The sequence below is a fragment of the Cottoperca gobio genome, chromosome 6, assembly GCF_900634415.1.
Source record: "Cottoperca gobio chromosome 6, fCotGob3.1, whole genome shotgun sequence".
Lineage (NCBI taxonomy): Eukaryota > Metazoa > Chordata > Actinopteri > Perciformes > Bovichtidae > Cottoperca > Cottoperca gobio.
In genome coordinates, this window is record NC_041360.1 from 5,839,921 (window position 1) to 5,860,175 (window position 20,255).

At 40.5% G+C, this 20,255-nt stretch overlaps 1 protein-coding gene across 3 annotated transcripts in view; it reads right to left on the reverse strand.

The window, feature by feature from the left end:
• gnao1a (guanine nucleotide binding protein (G protein), alpha activating activity polypeptide O, a) overlaps nucleotides 1-20,255 on the reverse strand; it is an 87,636-nt gene that overhangs the window by 17,863 nt on the left and 49,518 nt on the right. For all 3 annotated transcript variants that reach the window (XM_029433300.1, XM_029433298.1, XM_029433299.1), the window contains exons 4-6: nucleotides 9,603-9,763; nucleotides 1,595-1,723; nucleotides 367-496 (exon numbers count right to left, since the gene is read on the reverse strand). In XM_029433300.1, coding sequence (XP_029289160.1) covers nucleotides 367-496; nucleotides 1,595-1,723; nucleotides 9,603-9,763 — 420 coding nt within the window. The remainder of the gene's footprint in view (nucleotides 1-366; nucleotides 497-1,594; nucleotides 1,724-9,602; nucleotides 9,764-20,255) is intronic.

Genomic DNA, 20,255 nt, shown 5'->3' on the forward strand with positions numbered 1-20,255 from the left:
TTTGCATGTTTGTTAAACAAATAAGTTCAACATGTATTCTGAATGTGGCCTTCAGGGATCAGTATTATAAATAAACACCAGATATTTAAATAGTTTCAAAATGAGATCAAATCAGAAAGAAAAAAATCAGATAAGTTTGTCTGTAAGTGTATTTAGCGGCTCATCAAAGAGCACCACAAACCTCAATCCCTCTCAAGCTTTAACACACGCTGTGTGTTCAATGTCAGCTAAACATCAATTCCACACAAACAACAAGCGTGTAAAGGTGTGTTCCACGTGTGCCACAAAGTGACAGAAAAAGCATCAGTGGGACAGGGATAGAGATACAGAGAGAGAGAAAATAAACACATCAACATCTGTCCTTACCGTGGTCTCGTCCTCGTGCAGCACCTGGTCGTATCCGCTGAGTGCCACACAGAAAATGATCGCTGTGACATCCTCAAAACAGTGGATCCACTTCTTCCTCTCCGACCTTTGACCTCCCACATCAAACAGCCTGATGGACAGAGAGACACACATAAGACATTGTCTTCTGAAGCCTGGCAGTTTCTTTAGCACTCCCAGTTGTGGTCAGTTTGTACAGTAGGTCCATTATTACACTCGAGGGTCTGTGAGTGCTGGCTCACTGCAGAGCTTTAGTTTTATACTCCATACACAGTGGAAACACAACTAACCACATCAAACCCCAACTCTTGACCTTTTGGGGAATACAGTAGAGCTGTAACTGTCCAACCAAGTACACTAGATTATCAACAAAGAAATAGCTCAGTAACTGTATCTGAACCCAGAGGAACAATTTCCACTAAGTGAGTAGTTCATGTCTCCATATGCCTGGAATGTAAACGTTGTATTTTTGTGGTTTTTAGAGTACACTAGACAAACCACTACCAGAGAGGAGAGAGAGTCCAAAGTGAAGTGAAGCCAGCTCCACATGTGATGGGTATAATGGTGGGTAGGTTGATGGGTTACACCCAGTACAGGGACTGCAGTCTCCCACACACTCCCTGACTGCCAGTAATAGCAATTGAGCTGACAAATGGGCTTCTCAACAAAACACATCCAGAACACTGCCCACTCTACTGCAAGAGTACCAGTAGAAAGCATCAGTCAGCAGAAACAACATTTCTCCACATGTTTAAATTGAGTATGTGCCCATGTATCTGAACACACAATGCAGTGTGTGTGTATGACAACTATTGGGACAGAAATCAAACAACAGTTGAAGTGCGGTGGTACATCCATCCAGAAAAATATTATTATTAATAATATCAATACTTTTCTGTGTGCGTGTGTGTGTCTACGCACATGCGCACAAGAGGGACAGAATTATAGTAATTAAAGTTAGAGTTCAGAAATAGCCTCCCCCTTCTTTTCTTTACTCATCATTCCCACAGCTCCGTGCTCTAATTGAATCAGATCTCATTAAAATGACAGACAATCATAAATATGGACACTTGTTTAAAGCATTTCATCTTATTAATTACAGACTGGAGTTCCTACTGTATGCCGGGATAAGAGGAGCAGACAGAGACATGAGTAAAAGGCAGTACTGGTGACAGTAAAATAAATGTCCATGTCCCGAGTTAACACTGACCTGAAGTGGAGGTTTTTGAAGGTAAAGTGTGTCTCGACGATGCCCGTGGTCTTCACTCGGGTCCTCAGGATGTCCTGCTCTGTGGGCTGGTAGTCTGGCGCACCGATCCGATCTAGGCTGTCTAGGTAGCTGCACACACACAAAGACAGACACAGACTGTTAATCAGAAAGCATTCTACTTCTAGTTTAAAGACCGTAATAACACACGGCAGGCCTGTCAAGCTTTAGAATTGTCCAATGTCTCTTTTAACTTTAAAAGTGAAGGGGGGGGGGGGGGGGGGGGGCAGTGCCAGTGATGCGTGCCCGTTGAAAAAGTGCGTGTCATCCAACCGACTTAACAATCGTAAATGTGTTTCCTTCCCTTAGCAATACTAATGCCAAGTGTGAAATTGATCAAATTACTAATAAATATCTCTAGTCTCTATATTTGTTCTTGACAAGCCCCCAGGAAGTGCGCCAGGTTTTGAAACCCATTTGACATAGTGGATAAACCATCATGTGTCAGTCACGTGATGCCGAGGGGCCCAAAAATACTTTTCTGCTGATTTAAGAGAGGTCTGTAAATCAGCATAAAATTAGTTTTAAGCAAAATCAACTTTCCAGTACAAACACACAAATGGCCCTAATTTAAATCTTTAGGTCCTAAAAGTTGTAAAATGCACTAAAAGCCAAATCCAGAGTTATTTCCCTCCTCCGTTCAAGGGAATGAGCCCGAGACTGAGCGGCTGGGCGGACTTAAAGGAAAAAGCTAGTGTGGTTGCTCCATGGGCCCCATGGATGGGGAAGACCACCGGAAGATTCATGTAATTTTATTCTCCGAATTTGAAGTTTTTTGGCTTCAGGTGCCACTGATTCATTTCCATAAGAATAAACCTCTGCCTTGAACACTGTATCCAGTTCTCTTAATACATATGTAATGTTACTTAAAATGGATGCATTTGTTTTGTTATAATCCACTTTGTGTTACAGTGTAATGCTGCACATTGTGGCTCAGGTTGGTGAAACATTGAACATTACATAGAGTGTGAAAGCCATCCACTGAACTACTGTCATTAATGATGATAGTAAAGGTGCTACTCTACTGATGGCAGTAGAGTCCTTCTCCATCCCCTACTACACAATTCCTTTATGAGAGGTCAGAGTTCAGGGGAGGACTACAAATATTCAATGATGCCAATGTGAATATTCATGCCTTCATCTCCATGGTTGCTACACATTAAATGAATAAACGCTATCAGCCCTAGTCGAGATGTGTTCAGTTACGCAATAGAACAGGGGTCACTAACAGGCGGACCGCGGTCCGAGTTCGGACCCAGTCGCCGACCTGTCCGGACCCTATGTATATGTAGCTATAATCAATAAATTATTGAGGGATTTTCAATTTTGACAGGGGGTTTCTATTTTAACCGGCGCCGCTTTTCTTGTTTTTACGGCACTGGTTTAGCGGTTCAGGAAACTCACAGACCAATTGCATGCGAGTTAAGCCATCCCACGTGATGCTACGCAGCCAATCAAATCTCTGCATTCCAATCGGCAAACATTGCGACTCTGAATACAGACAGATGAGAGGCGAGCGGCGAGTGACAGACAGAAAGACGAGTTAGCGATACAGGGAGAGAAAAATAACTGCTCATGGCGCTCTCCAAGAAGAGAAAAGTCAACAGAGCTTTCAACCCAGAATGGACTCATTCATGTTCATCCTTCCCACTGGAGCACAACACCAGCGTCTCATATGTTCAGAGACCGTGGTGCTCATTAACAGTGGGGATGTGAAACGCCACTATGAGACAAAGCACAACGTCTTTGACCAAACAAACCCTCTAAAGTCTGAACTGAGGGCTCAGAACATAAGCACTCAGAACCCAATGTGATGTTGATTTGTGACAAAATAAAGCAAATAGGCCACCTGTCATCATCATCATCAGCCACAGAGAACAGTTTAACCCAGGATGTGCTAGTCTGGGTTAAACTGTGTTGAGATTTATTCTAACATTGTGTGAGACTTAAATCAAGACGTGAAACAGTTAAAGAAAAAGGGAAACTCAAGCTGCTGCTACACTTCATTTATTTTTCTAAGATTAAGCACTTTATTTTAAGATGCACAATTTTTCAAAAGCTATTTTATTTATTTTCTCAATTTTATTTTTAAATGCAGCCCGAGAAGAACATCATACATATCTACAGTATTATATATATCTGTATAGTTCAATGTTAAGTGACAGTAAATATTGTCTAAATGTTTTTAACTTGTACTTTCTTTATTAGATTTGACAGTCAGTTGATGACGAGCAGACGTTGATACAGCTACTAGGCTACTTCAATATATATCACAATAATTCATAACGCAAGTTAGACATTATGATGCTCCGGACCTTTGGTTTGTGGAAATATTCTCTAACTGGACCTCTTATAATCTTTGTTGAATACCCCTGTGATAGAATATCCCTGGAAGTGGACCTTTATAAATCCAATAATCCAGAACAGCACAGATCAGAGATTCATCTCACAGCCCTTGCAGGTGGCAGAGGGACGATCCTTCTACCTACTGTACTAATCCACCCTACCATCAAGCAGGGAGAGAGTTAAGAAAGAGTTGTGACTTCATTATGTTGTCTGCGTAATGCCCACCTTGGATATTACTTCACTTCTAAAAGCAAGTGCAGAGTGAAGTCTGAGCAATACAAACATGTTCCCACACAACAACCATTCAGACATATTGGTATTCTAAGCCAACGGAGATTAGCCAGCAGACAGTCAGACAGAAGAGCAGGAGACATGAGCAGAACATACATCCATGCATCCATTTAGTGTGAGAGTGTTTCAGGGCTTTGCAATGGACACTGAGCTACTTCCAAGAGAATGAGAGGGGGGGGGGGGGGGCTGATGGTAACAAGAAGTGGTTGGCACACACACAAGTACAGACACACAGCTTCACTGATAAGAACTATTGATTACACAGTAAGAAATATGTGTTAGAGCGAGAGGTGTGGAGAGGAAGTAGATGAGAGAGCTGAGAGGGGGGAGACAAAGAGCTTGTGGGAGGATGAAAGCAGTTATTTCTTTACCGGGCCACAGTGACGCAAAGTGTTTTGCTGGATCTCAATTTACTTCCAAAAGGGAAATATATAGAAACATGCAGCAAGTCCTAAACCCAGCTGTCGACTACACTGTAGCATTAGTGGCCTTAATAAAGTAATAACTGTATGAATATAAATTATAGTGAATTGGTGTTTAAACATTATATGTATTATCTTTGTATTAAACGGCTCTGATAAGATAATAATAATAATAATAATAATAATAATAATCATAAAAACAAAATCAGAAGAATCAACTATATGAATTTTATTTATGGGAAATGTTGAGAGACCTAATTCTTTCCCAAAATGTGATAGCTGTAACTCCCTGTTCACTTAACTTGTTCGTCCAATTCTATATTTTTAAATTGTCAGATGAGTTTGGTTGTTAAGGAAACTAAAGGCTGATGATAATCCTGATGAAGCTGAGGGCATTCTCCCTTAATAACAGTTCATAAATATGCAAGTGTTAATAATGTCCAAATAACAGTAAATTAAGTGTTTCCAGCTGAGAACATGTTCCACATTGTAAAGTGAAGTCTGGGATGCTAAACATGTGGAGTGACCCAGTAGAGACAGAGCCGGTGCCACAGGTACTAAGGTTGAGTCTTTACTGCAGTCAAATCTGACCGGCGGCCCTTTGGCTCGTCCTCTCTATCCCCCTTTCCTGTTCTTCTTCAGCTATACTAATGAAGGCAGAAAAAGCTCAAAAAATCTAAACATAAAAAATGTGTATACAATCATAAATAAATACAATTCAAACTTGGCAAACATACTTACAGTACCAAAACTATATCTGCACAAAGATAAAACCTACACAGGTCACTATGAAACTACTCGTTAATGAGTGCTGAGCAACACCTTAATATATAATAAGGAACATATTCTGAGCTGGAAAGACTTCATTTAAAGTTATTTGGCCATTATTATCACTTCTAGTTTCCAATTTTGCTACATAATAATTCCCCCTATTTATTAAGTGTTATTAAGGGAGAATGACTCTTCTTGTGGTACTACCACCTTAAACGGCTCACACTGAGCAAAGCATATTAAGATTGTAATTCATGACCAACAACAATCTTACTTTAATTAGATGAATTAAACAAGCAGTAATTAGGAGGATATTAAGGGATGACTCTTAGTAAAAGGCCTAGTAGTTGTAGAATATGGTCATGCAGAATAAGGCATTAATAAGTGCTTTATAATGACAAATTAGGAGCCAATATGCTGAAGTGATGCATGCTAATAAGCATGTAGTTCTCGGTCCTTTAAGGCTTTTATTAAACATAATTTGAAATCTAAAACTGTGTACAAATATGTGCCTTTATACACCCTTCTCGCGTCAGCGAACGCACTAAATATCTTCCGCTGGCGTAAAATAAAACTCACGCACTTCAGCAGCGCTGCTGGAAGAAATCCTGAGGGAAACACTGTGATGATAGTTAGTTGCAGCTCTATTAAGTATTATAAAAATGCATGTTCTCTCTTGCGTTTGTTTGTTGCAATGCTTTGTTTTCGGGGGAAACCAACACAGAGGGAGAGGTGCAGATAAACGAGTGGGTGCCAAGTTATTATAGCGCAGTCTTATTGATCCCTTGCTGTATTAACTTGAATGCAATGACCCAACATTTACATCCACGTAGGGTTCACTATAGATATTTGCAACACACTACATACTATATCTGCAAGTGTATACAAATAGGATTTCAACTTTAAACATACACTACTGCATTTTAAGGAAGAATATATTTGTATACGTTGAAATACAGCTTAAAACATGTCAATGTGGCAGGTTTGTTTTTTTTACAGTCGACTCCCCGACTCTGATGTTCTGACACATACTTACAACCAGCACATGTCACCTCTACAGAAGGTCCTACACCTGCAACACGATGCAACACAATACAACATAAAAGGGCTTAGAATCAATAAGAGGAGAACAACCCCGTCATTATTTAGTCCAGAGAAGAAGAAGATAAACCACAGGTACTCGCTTCAAAGCACATCTTACATTATATTTGAGCCTTTTGTGAGAGAGACCTTTAAACACAAGGTTACTTATGTTAAGAAGATAAAATCAACTTTCTCAAGTCAGAAATAGATAACGGCACCAGGATGTAATATGTTTATCTAATAAAATCAATACAGCTGAAGCAGCTTTACATTTTTACCCAGTGAGAACTTCAATGATGTTAAATAATCAAACGCAAGATGCAGAATCCAAATCGGTTGCATAGAATGGAGAAAGATGCCGTTTTGTCTGACATTTAACTTCAATGAGTACACTCAGACCGCCTGCTATTAGTGGGCACGATGCACTCTTTTAGTGTAATAAACCAACCGGCCACTGTCCATTTCATCTGGCAGCTTGATGTCATTGCATATGGCTGCCTACAGAGGATGTGACCGAAGCCAACGCTGTGTTGCAAAGGCAGGGGATGTAAATCATAAACACAGAAGGGTGTATGTGTTTTGTGGTAAATAGGTCAGGACATGCAGGGCATTTGTGATGGCTTCAGGCAGTACTTGCTGCTCTCAGAATAAAGCTTTCTGCTTTCTATGTAATCCAAACACACATAACATGCATGTGTTATTACAGCCCACACCCCCACAAACACTCCCAACTTGCACTTTAACCTTCTTACAAAGTATCTTGACTTTTGAGAAAAAGCATCTACTTACTGCTGCTGTTAAGGATTCAAGACAGACACACACACACACACACACACACACACACACACACACACACACTGAGCGTGGTCTGATCATGTGATATCTGTCCTATCAGTTCATTGGCTGAAAGGCCTGTTCTGCACCACAGGCAAACCACATAATAGGATGTGTGCATAAATCTTTAATGTGACATTTAACACACACGCTTACGTTCACACACAGAGCGGATGTTGTTTGAGTTAATTGACCACATGTACATTTTAACAGGAATATGTTTGCCACGATGAGACATAACTAAGTTCTCTCTCTCTCTCGTTATTATATTTCTTTCTCTGTTAGAACTTCCACTCTTTAACTTTCCTTCTCTCTATATCTTCCATCTCCGTCTGCCTTTTCTCGAGTTTCTTCTCATTTCAGTCAGTTCTAATATAAGGGAAACTTTGCCTATAAATTCCAAGTAAAAAACAATAAGCCGACTAACAAACACTGACAGTTAGCTGAACCTAACACTGTTTGCATAACGTATCATGGTTTATGTCATATGAATTCACGTTATTAAATGTTCAGTGTATAAAGTAAAGACAAACACAAGCTGCATTCACTACATCGATGGTTTCTATCAGACTGATATACAGTATGTACAGTATATGATCTGCACACAGCAACAAAGATATACGACTCCATCTGTCACTCTCCTTCAATTTCTCTTTGTCACTGTGTAATTTCGTTGGATGTATAGTGCACAATTACACAAGGGCTACACGCACAAACATGGCACTTGAGGGAAATGACTCCCCCTCCATCTCACTCTCTCTCTCTCTCTCTCTCTCTCTCTCTCCCCCTCCCTCTCACTCCTTCGCTGTGTTTCCCCCACTGTCTCTCTCTCCCTCTCCACCCACACACAGGCACTCAGCATAAATCAGGCCCTGTACTTGTAATGGTGATTGACTGTGTCGTAATAGCCAGTGTATGATCGCATTTAGGAGATAATAAATAAATAGTGGTGTGTGTGAGTGTATGTGTTTGAGAGCATGTTCTTTTATCTTTTATGGTGGGTGGCTGGAATGGATTAAGTGGTGGTAATGACTGATGTATTGATCTGTGCTGTGAAAATCAGGTCTCAGCTGGACAGGTGGAAAACACACACACACACACACACACACACACACTTGCTATTGTTCTGAGTCAGTGGTGCTTATTGGAGGACTAAACAAACACCATTGTATTCACACACACCCTGTTTTGTCCTACCGCTTACTATAAACACACCTAAACGTGCCCACAATGCACAACAAGGATGAGGAATGTGCACAAACTCAGTTTACCTGTGTTCCAATCAGATGGTGCCAATTAAATGTCAATTATGAGATAACAACAGGCAACATCAATGCTTTTCTGAAAATGTAATAGAATGTAACATTATTGTCTGATATTGGGAGTTGTTAAATGACACAATTCAAAGCTCATACCCTTCATTTGTCACTTTGTCACATCCCACCTTCATACTCAAACACACTTGATCAATTGAGTGCAGCAGCAGTGAGTCCTAAAATCCGGAAATGGGTAGAGCCACTATGCACCTCCGGTTCCCTCGTCTCCAAGTCAATGAGGTTTCTTTGGTTAGATGTCTGAAATGTGTGTTCACACAAGCTTAAGAGATTTTCACATTTTGCTGTAGGACATAAGATATGCCAGTAAAATACCCCACTATTAAATTGTGAAGCTTTTATGAGACTTAAAAAGGCGGATGATTACAAGTGGAAGTTTTGTGTGGTGTAGTCTGTTTAGAGCCTAATGTTAGATTTTAACTTCTGCCGATTGCATTTATGCTTCAAAAATCATAAAGGTGGTGTTCATTTGTGAAAATTGTCTTTCTGAACAAGTATCATACATGTTTGTTTGCTTATTTCTCTGCAGTAATTTAAAATCCAATGGAACGATCCCATGGGCTTTTTGTCGAGGGAACCAGGGCGATGTCAATTTCCTGGTTGGCCGACAAAAACATGCCTTTAGTGCAGCACTCAATATCACAACTAATTGTCACATTTAACACACTGTAACTGAAACAATCAATGACAATGTCCAATATTTAAACACCAAGAAAAGACAACATGTAACACATGTCAAGATGCAACCTTGTATTTTAACACACACACACACACACACACACACACACACACACACACACACACACACACACACACACACACACACACACACACACACACACACACACACACACACACACGTGTACGTACTACTGCGCTGAATCGTTGAGCTGGTACTCGCGGGCGCGGCTGAAACACTCCTGGATGCCTGAGTCGGACCACAGACGTATCATGGCGGAGAGCAGCTCGGCGGAGTAAGGCTCTGTGTCCTCCATACGACTGACGACATCACATACCATCTTAGCATCCGCCTGGAGGAAACACAAGAGGGGAGAAGCAGCAGGTTAGTATTCTTACAGGCCTGACCAGGTGCTGTAACCACATCACGTCTGAAGATGACATTCCTATAATCATTGTAAACCAACACAAGCACCACAGAGAGTTTGAACGATGCATTTTAAACAGTGTGCCACTGTGTAGATTATTTGTTCAAGTACACTGCAGAATGATAAATACTGTATGCTACTTTACAGTGTAGGTGCGATATACATATATATTTTTTAGAACTGTTAGAGCGCAGAAGAGACTGCCGAACAATGACCTGGAGGGGGAGGGTTAACATGAGTGGAGGATGGAAAAGGAGAAGAGGTAACAACAATTATAGAAAGCGATTACAGGAGATGACAGAAGAACAGAAATGAGATTAGAAGGAGAGAGACGCATGAGAGCCTTTCCAGCTCCCACTGGTCCATTTATTCAGCCGGTGAAAAGCATTACAAAAAGCATCATTTCAAACCCGTCATTGCAAACGCTGGGTCAGAACAGAGGCAGACATACACCACAACGCTACGGCGGTTTATAGATAGGCCTGAGTTCAAATACCGTTTTAATAGCATCAAATTGCAGTGCAGGCAAAATATGCTCTAAAAATCATCAGCCAGATTGGTAGAGGTAGAGCTCTTTTTGTTTGTTGTTAGAAGAAGACCAAAAAGGGGAGACTGCTACAGCGATCTGGCTCAAGAGAGACCTGATCAGATATCCTGGTAAAGACTGTTGGTCTGCACTGATCTTTTTGTAGGCAAAGAGGCAGATAAATCAGGAGTCTTAAACCCGAACCTGATTAGGTCACATGATCATAATAGTCCTGACAACTAAAACAAGTAAAGCAACAAAGAGGGAGTGGAGTAGTGCCGTGCTGTGCATTAGCTGTGAGTAAACCAGCTGCAGAGATCTGAATAGATTCAGAATCTTGTCAGTTGACCCCCCCCCCCCCAAATGCTGTTAGTCATTTATTTTCCTAGCACTAACCTCCTACATGCTCATTCTCGCTCACAGTAATATTGCCAGGACACTGAGGCTCTGACCTTTGTATGCCTATTCTTAATGCTTGATGGCTTCATATGCTGATACAGCTATAGCCGCACACTTTGTGCAGTACTGTACTAAATAGCAACCTGTCAACATAAATACAGGCATCTGTCAGCAGCTAGATACATGTACATATGTTCATATTTTTGGTTTGTGGTTGGTGTTAAGTGATTGGTTTGTATGTTACATTCTGTATTTATGTGAAATGTACCCATTAGCAGTATGACATTTACAATAAGACACACAGCACTAATGTTAAAGTCAAGTTTAGTATTATTGGACATTGATTATTATATTTTAATACAAAACCTGATGAGGGGCCATTATAATAAACGCATAACTGCTTTAGCTCTGCGTTACAGATTATCTTCCAATCGCCTTACAAAGTAAAGTATGATGCAACATTTTAAAATGGATTTGTCTTATTATTTCAAATCCAAAATGTATAAAGGGTATAACCATACTATCTGCTGTATGTTATCTAATTGTACATTTCAAAAAGAATTGCCTTAAGGGGCCTTTTTATCCCGATGCTGCATTAATCACTTTGCATTTAAATATATTACCATTTTCATCTCCGAAACCAAACTGAGATAACTTTCAATCCTTTCATTTATTTCATTTACTGTTGATGCTACTATTACAATTGTTTTAAATAATGCCCTAATGTGGTGACAAATGACATAATTTTCAAGATACTAAAATACAATTGTAATAGCAATCATTGGCAGTTTAGAAATATTATAATTGCCTCCCTTTAGAAACCTTCAACCACCTATTCTTATAAATATATTGTGTGGAGCAAAATTCAATTATAATTCTAGAGATTCCAAACATACTTTAACCATTTGATGTTAAAAGGTGAAACATCCTGTCCCCCTTCTGTGTTACATAAATACAATTCCTGAGTCATTAAGCTCAACATATGAAACTCAAACATGCAAACAATAGACCAACGGACAAAAGCATATTTTACTAGTATATACAGTTTCAACCTACACACACTTCTATAAATGTGATATTTCCATTACTGTGGTCTCAGAAATATTGAAGTCAGCAAAATGAAATATAAAATATACTAAACACAGTGTTGTACACCTGACTAACGTCATCACTGGAACAATACGTCATCACTTTGTATTCCCTTACTGTCATTTTATCCCGGCATTATAATTAGATTGCACAGCTCTCAGACTGAAATCAACATACATGAAGGTACGATCTGTTTGTGTTCCCACACACCCCTGCAATGTACAGCATGCCAAGCAATCAGGAGGAGATAGCAACAGAGTGTGTGAGACTGGAGATTGGACAGAGTCCCCCGGTCTGACCAAGGTGCGAGGCTAACCTCACATCCACTAAGAAAGTTCAACAAGCTAATGATGTCAACAAAGACTTCTCTAGAGGCAAAGGAGTGATTTCACAATGATACATAAAATGTTATTTTACAGGAAGTTACGACTTAATAACTCAAAGATTTAAAAAGGCTCGATTCATTTGTCAAAATTCATTGGATGCAAGCTTTGATATTGACTCATATCTTTCCTATTTTCTCACCCTCTTTCAAAAGTAAACTAACTGGCATTGGACAAAGTGTAACATTGACGTGATCATGGTGCTAGATCAGGGGTCGGGAACCTATGGCTCGCGAGCCATATATGGCTCTTTTGATGACGCGATATGGCTCGCAGACAATTTTGAGCTGACATTTTTTAACATGATTAACAAGTAATAAACAATTATACGGTGTCATTTTAAAGTAAAACATTTAGCAGCGGATTTGTTTTTAGTTCTCCCCTCTCCTTTCCTCCGCTCTGTCTCTGACTGCACAGCGCACACACTTACACACGTGTGTGTGTGTGTGTGTGTGTAGCCCTTCGCGAAACAGCTGAGGAGAAACTGCGCAAAGCAAGCAGTAGACCGGGGGGGGTCAAACTCATTCACAGAGAGGGCCAACATTAAAAACTGGGACTACGTCGAGGGCCAAACAGTTTGAGTTTGACACCCGTGCAGTAAACACTGAAATATGAGATAAATAACGTAAGCGTTTAGTTTATTTAATAAAAGAGCACCTGTTCAATGCAACACTGATACCGCTATTAGTACTCGGAGACGTGTTATTCTTAAAAAAAATGCAGGCATAAAGTTGCGTTCAAATTGATTAAATATATGGCTCTCAAGGAAATACATAAACAAATATTTGGCTTTTATGGCTCTCCCAGCCAAAAAGGTTCCCGACCCCTGTGCTAGATGAAAGGTCAGGGGATCACCAAAGTCAGTAGGATTCATCATCTGGTAACCAACTACGCCTGTGCAAAGTTGTGTGTTGATCTATTCAGTAGATGTTGACATATTTCACATGATAAGTGAAAACTGTGAACTAATAGTGGCGCCTGAGGAAGTCAGAGGGTCACCAAAGTCAGTTGGATCCATCCTCTTGAATATCTGAAGCAAATGTAACGGCAATCAATTCATTAGTTGTTGATATATTTCACTCCAGGGTGCAACGTTAACTTGTTTGTCCACCGGCCAACAGCTTGTGAATGTTCAAATTTGACCAGCCACTCAATAGATTACCAATGTTGTTTTGGCTCGTGAGTGATGCAAATCTACAAGCCACACTTTTTATTGTAAATGGTGCTTATGTTGTGCCGTGTTTCACTCTGAAGCACACATGTCAACCTCATGGTGCTACTACAGCTAAAACCAGGGACTCACCAAACACAGTGGGATTCGTCCTCTAGGTCTTTAGGTACAGGTGTGAAAGCGACCTTAGTTACTTCTTGTGTACACAGTTGCTGTGCACCGTAAATAACAGCAGAGAGTCCCGATGTGAACTGAGTCACTGGTTTAACCAGACCTGTCATTTCCTTAATTATGGGGAGTTTGCTCCTTCCTGTCTCTCACTCTCTGCAGCCAAGCACAGCAGCTCTCCACTTTCATCTTTGTCTTTTTTCAGCCATTAGCCTTCCCTCCATCATCTCCATCTCTAATCTCTTCTTTCTATCTCACCTCTATCTACACTCATCTCTCTATATTTTTATTTATTATACGTCTGTCCTTCATCTGTCCCCATGACCATGTTTGTTTTGTTCTTCTCCATTTGTCCTCCCCTGGTGTCATGTTTCTGTTTTCTCCCTCCTTCTTTCTCTCCGTCATCTCAGTATTTATGTCAATCACATTCTTGCCTATCTCACTGTGCTTTGGTCAGCCTCCTCTGCTCCTCGCCTCTGTGTGTTTTCCCCTCCCTCCCACTTCTCTCATCTCTTTCAATCACCCACTTCGTTTCCTTTCATAACTCTACATCCTCCCCCCCCCCCTGCTCCTCCCTTTCTCACCTCCATGACACTGACATGAGCTTCACTGGCCTCCGTTGTGTTAAACCGTTTTTAACTCTGTCACCAAGGTGTGTGTGTGTGTGTGTGTGTGTGTGTGTGTGTGTGTGTGTGTGTGTGTGTAAGAACATGTGACAAGTGTGTTTCTACATTTGTCCTATAGAGTTGCTTGCACTGATTTGTTTTCATGTAAAAATAGTTTACACTTTAGTAAATTCTGTGCATGTACTTTTTATGCTATAAATTTGTAGTTTTGTTATTATGCTAAAACGTGTTTGGTCGTTTTAGCGCTAGCATGTGAAAGCATCACTGGTACGTTTTCTTGCACATCAACAAAAACAAGCTTCTACGACAGTTTTCAGTTTATGATATGATAACCTACTGCAGCTTCTCTTCAGCTGATAACAGCCTGGATGAATGAATGAATCGGTGTTATTCAAGTCAGATGACAGACGCATCTGTTCGCCTGCTCTACATCCTTGCTTGGACAGTGAATGGGCAATCATCGGTGCCATCGTCATCACCACGTCCTCTGCATCTGCCTCTTTCTCTCCTTCCTTACTTCTGTCCCTCCATTCAATAGCCAATCAGAGCCCTTCGGCATCTTTGTCTCCAATCTATAGCCAATCATCCCTCTGCACAGCACATCAGTTTGCCCACCACCCATTTATCTGCCTACACTAACTGCACCCAACATATATTTACCAAACACACATCCAGCCATCCATGTATGTGTGAGTATGTCATCTAATGTAGAGGCTGGAGTTAGCACAAGATGACACCTGTAATTACAGAGAACAAACTATACTATTTATTTCAAGAGTTACATCACAATCATCACCAACGCTGATCTTTACCGTTTACTGAGAGCTGTCCACTCTCTCCCCTGACTACACTCACATCTTATTATCACAAATGCCAGTATTATTTAGACTCAGGTTCTGTAAACAGATTTATTTCATCCACAATTTAATTTAGTCAAGTGCAGGGTTAGGAACCAGGGCAAGGATTAACAACATGATCTGTTTCACAATCACAAACATCATTTCTGAAATGGCACAAACTAAAAAAACCTTCGATTTTATATTTGTCACAAATCTCAGCTGTTTGTTAGAGATCGACCAATATGGGATTGTTGAGGCTGATACCAATGTTTCAGAGTTTAAAAAATTGAATAATAATATATATCACTTTTTAAAAAATGTAATAATGTAACTTAAACAATCAGGACGTCAATGCCGATGTTTGATGAGTGATTAAACAGCATCACACAGCAGCAGGATGGATACGTGTGTTTCATCTACAGTCATTATTTTACACAGGGATGGCACAGCAGCGATATATATCATTCAATATATAAATCCCCGGACACGCTTAAAGGATCGGTCAGGATCTAATGAAAAATAATGTTCTGCCTTTTCTAAAACTCCCAGATTGTAAGTTCAACAGTAAAAATCCATTTGGACATTTTTACTTAACACAAGAGTCTAAATATTTTTGTTGGGGCAGTGAAGGCAAAAGCTTGGGGAGCAGGATGTCGTCGGGCAAACAAGGTAATAAATAAAGGATAACAAATAAAAAGATACAAAAAATAAAAAGCACTGATACGTGCAGATTGTTGGAGGCAGAAACATCCTTCATGTTCTCAGTCCATTATGTTCACTTGTTTTTCCTTCTGCTCAGAAACAGCAACAGGCATATGGGGAAAACGCACACCTCTCCAAAGTGATGCTTATTAAAAGCGCACCTGGCACAGTGTAGAAACCTTCATGAACTATTTAAATATCCAGATGAGATATTTAAGACGTGTCTTGAGATATAAGACTTAAAGGGCAAATCTCTAAACCCTAAAGGCCCTGTCACACATATCCGTATGACATAAACTTATTAATACGTCCAACTATTCATCATATCGGAAAAGTGAACATATACAGATACGCATGTCTAACCTATTGATAGAGCATCACTTACTTATACAAAATGTATCAGACGAATGCCCAACGAATGCATAACGTATACAAAAATATGGCGTATACAAAATATCGGCAACACGCTGGTGTACGTAGATATAAGGTAAGGTATAAGTAGTATTTGTTAAGAGCAGGCGGTGTTACGCTGGGGTGCGTTGTTGAACGCTGATGTTTTGAGCATGTTCAAAATTACCGGACGTACCCAACGTGTGCTTCATAAGATATGCAGACGTGACGTTACATTAGACATACGTGACTACGGAATACCTACGTGACTACGTTAGAGGTACGTTAGATATAGGCTACGTCGGCTGACGGTGAACCCTACAGCCTATTTATTGATAACGAGTGGATACCCTATTCCTACCCTATGTTAAGATTATGCCTGACGACGGAGTAACTTATTAAACGTGTTTCTACAGTACAGCTAGCGTTCAGCATGTTAGCCGTTCTCCAGCATCAGCATGACGTGAACCAGATGGCACTTTTCCAGCTCCGTTGGCCAGACGCTCTGATACGTTTTAAATAAGTAAGTGATAAGCTATCAATGTTTCACATACGTATAATAATTCGCTATGTATTCGTTATGTATACGTCAGCTACAACACCGTTGGCAAAGTTGGACGTATTTGGACTATAATATATTATCATATACGCCAGCATACATTTCTGCCGTACGGAGCTGTGTATGTCTGCCGTGTTTGGCGTAACGTCTGCGTCCTTCAAACGATCACAACATACCCTTAATTTATATCAACCTATTGCCGATATTTCGTATGCACCGACATAAGTTTCTGTCATATGGATATGTGTGACAGGGCCTTAAGATAGCAGCTGCGCTTTGTGTCCGACATGTGGTAACCAAAATTAAAGAAATTGTTTTTGCGCCTTATTTAAAGGAAAATAGAGTATTTTGAGTATTTCACAGCTCAGTATAATGATTGGGCTTTCATGGAAACACTACTTGACAAACTTTGTTGTGTCAGACAGACATGAAAAGGATGTTAATCATTTGCCCTTTGACATTGTGGTCAGTACTGTCTTTGAAAAAATAGCTAGGACAGTGACAAAACCCAAGAGCTACATTAACACCCAAATCCATAGTGTGCCGTTTGGCCTGCTGAGACACCACGATAGCCCGAACATGCTCTCTTTCACACTCCACTTCATCTGTCATCCTGTACGTGGCGCCAATCCCACTCAAAGGGATTTAATTTGATGTAAATGTGTTACAGCGCGGTGTAAATCTTTCTGTTCCAGCGTCCTCTCTGCTACTGATGCTCTGTCCACTCCATCAGCAGCTACACAATGCCTGATATGGAATTAGAGAGCAAGTGTGTACTGTGTGTATCTGTACGTGGATATGAATGAGAAGAGGGCAGAGAGAAGAAACTGAGACTGTTTTCTGTTTCTGTGTAAATACATGCATGTGTGTGTGTGTTGTGTCCAGAAAGAGTGTGTTCCAGTTTAAAGCCCTGGGCAGAGGGCCACAGACACACTTAAAACCCACAGTCCAAGCCAAAGACACTGTCTAAACAGGCATATTGGAAGGCACAGGGTCAGAAAGTGTGTGTGCATATGTGTATGTGTGTGTGTGTGTGTGTGTGTGTGTGTATGTATGTGTGAGCTTGTGTGGTAGTAAAGGCCTGTTCAGACAAGCACAGTAGAAATGCTCCTTTTTTATGCCCTCATCTTTTACACAAACTTCAACACATGCACAAAAACACACCCACACACACACAGTCACAGTTGTCAGGGAAACAGGGATAGTAATTATATTTTAACCTTTGCCTTATTAAATTACTCACTCTTATCTAGGAAAACATAACTACATCCATCTGTGCGTATAAAACACTATAAAGGCCAACCACTAGCAAGGTTTGGTTTTCAGTGATCACATATGTCAAGCACTGACTTCATGTACATGCACAAGAATGCAAAATGTATGTATAATATATGTATATACGTATATGTATTTGTATATATGTGATGTAAATTAGTTATGTCACATAAGTCAATGTAATAAGTCAATGGGGTGAAAGCCCTGTACTTGTTTGATCCAGCGAGACCTCCTCCATACAGGGACTAACCCGTCGAAAACAAACGGAACCAGGGAGAAAATATGTTTCCCTCGACGTTACAGTTTTGTTGTATGGAAATGCAGTTTTTAAGAGACCAGGGTGGAGTGTCTGTACCCCCCCCCCCCCCCCCAACAGACGGACCAACACGTCCATCCCTAGCGCCGTAACATCGTTAGCATGGTAATAAACAGTTGTAAACTTGGTCTGAATTGTAAACATGTAAATCATGTTTTCCCAGCAGACTTGTAGCTGTGCCAAGTTTGGTCTTTTAATTCCATCACCAGGTTTCTCCTTCACATCATGTTTAACAGATGTAATTGCTGCAGGAAGCAAACAGTAACCAAATTACTTGACTGTGTGTAAACGCACTACATGGCAGTTTCCATCTACATCAGTTTAGTCTCACAGCATTAATTATCTGCCATGAAATATTGACTTTAAATCATTTTACTACAAGCTTGAGTAATTTAGGGCCATCTGCAGTAACGAATGAGTAATGCATTTTGTCAAAAGGTATGGCACGTTATTTGGTTACAAATGATAAAACCATGTTTTTTCAGAAATAAACAGACGCCTTCATGGGCCAATTACTACTAAACATTCAACAATGTCATTTAACGGACTGATTAACTTTATTGAACAGAAAATATATCTTCTCTTTCACATTCACAGAGTGTGTACAGTGTTTTAATTTGTTTCATTCCATCCTATGAAAAGTAAGGTCGAACATCTCACCCCTGTGTTTTCTCTCAGTCACACACACCGTTTACCTATAATAATCAAATCAAATGGATAAACTATGAAAAACTGCGCCACAGAACATACGGCTGTCTGTGTGTTCAGCGCCAGTGCATACAAAGTCAATGTGTCAACTTTAGCTGTACACAGCTGTTTTCTTATATGAACTCAATGTCCAGAGTTTCACACAAGAGATCATCCGTGTCAGAAGCGTTCTCACTACTGGAGTTACTTTGTTTGGTTTAGGCGAGGGGTGGCGTCTGGGTAGAGCGTGCAGGAAGCAGGTCATGACGCTCATTACACCGCGGTCACGAGCCGGCTTCTAATTTGGTCGTAAACAAGTTTCTTGCCATTCCTTGAATTTGTGTGATGTTGCTCCAGTTTAACATTTCCTTTGGTGTGAATCCCCCGTCTTCTTCACCCTCTAATGTTTGTTGTATTCCGGCTTCGCGCCAGCCTCCCGCTCGTTCGCCGTAAATTCTCTGGCAGGGTAAAGTCTGCTTGATCACCTATTCAACTGATTTGGACCTTTGCGTTCTCACACACACAGCTCCTCTAGGTAATGTCTGCAAAATCTCAGGATTGCAGTGCACGTGTGAAAGCCGAGAGGCTATACAGTCTGTCCGTTGCTAGCTCGCCAGGTACATCGTAGAGCTAGAGCGATAAATTGAGCGGGCCAAAGATGTGTTCAAATTATGAGTTACGCTGTAGGATCAATTTAGATTGTCCAGAGATTTTCCACATGGGAAGGACATGAAATCAATTATAAGAACTGAAAAGCAATCAAGTTCAAATCTACAAAGGCCAGTGGACGGATATTTAATACGCCTATTGAGCTGCCACATAGTCAGGCCCACACTTTGCGTGGTTGTGGGTTAATTATTGTATTATTATAAATAACCGTTAATTTATAGAATGTAACTGGGCCATAGTCAGCCAAGGAAGCTGATTTCCATCTGGTGGTCCTGGTCAGATGTTGTAGGAAACATAAAAGAGACAAAGTGAAAACAGCCAATAAAACATGTACCTGTTTGAGTGAGTGTGTGTGTGTGTGTGGGGGGGGGGGGGGTTGTTGACGTCACAGTGAGCATCAGCCATCAGATATCTCATGAACATGGCTGGCATTCTCTATCAACAATCTGTTCTCACTCCCCTTTCTCTATCTCTCCCTCCCTCCTCTCTCCTATTTTTGGACACGAGTTTTCGCTTAATTTTCTTCAAATATCTTGTCAATCACACCTCCTCTCTTTCTTTCTTCCCCCTCGTCTCTCGTAGTCTAACCTACCATTCCTCCTCCGGACAAACCTCACA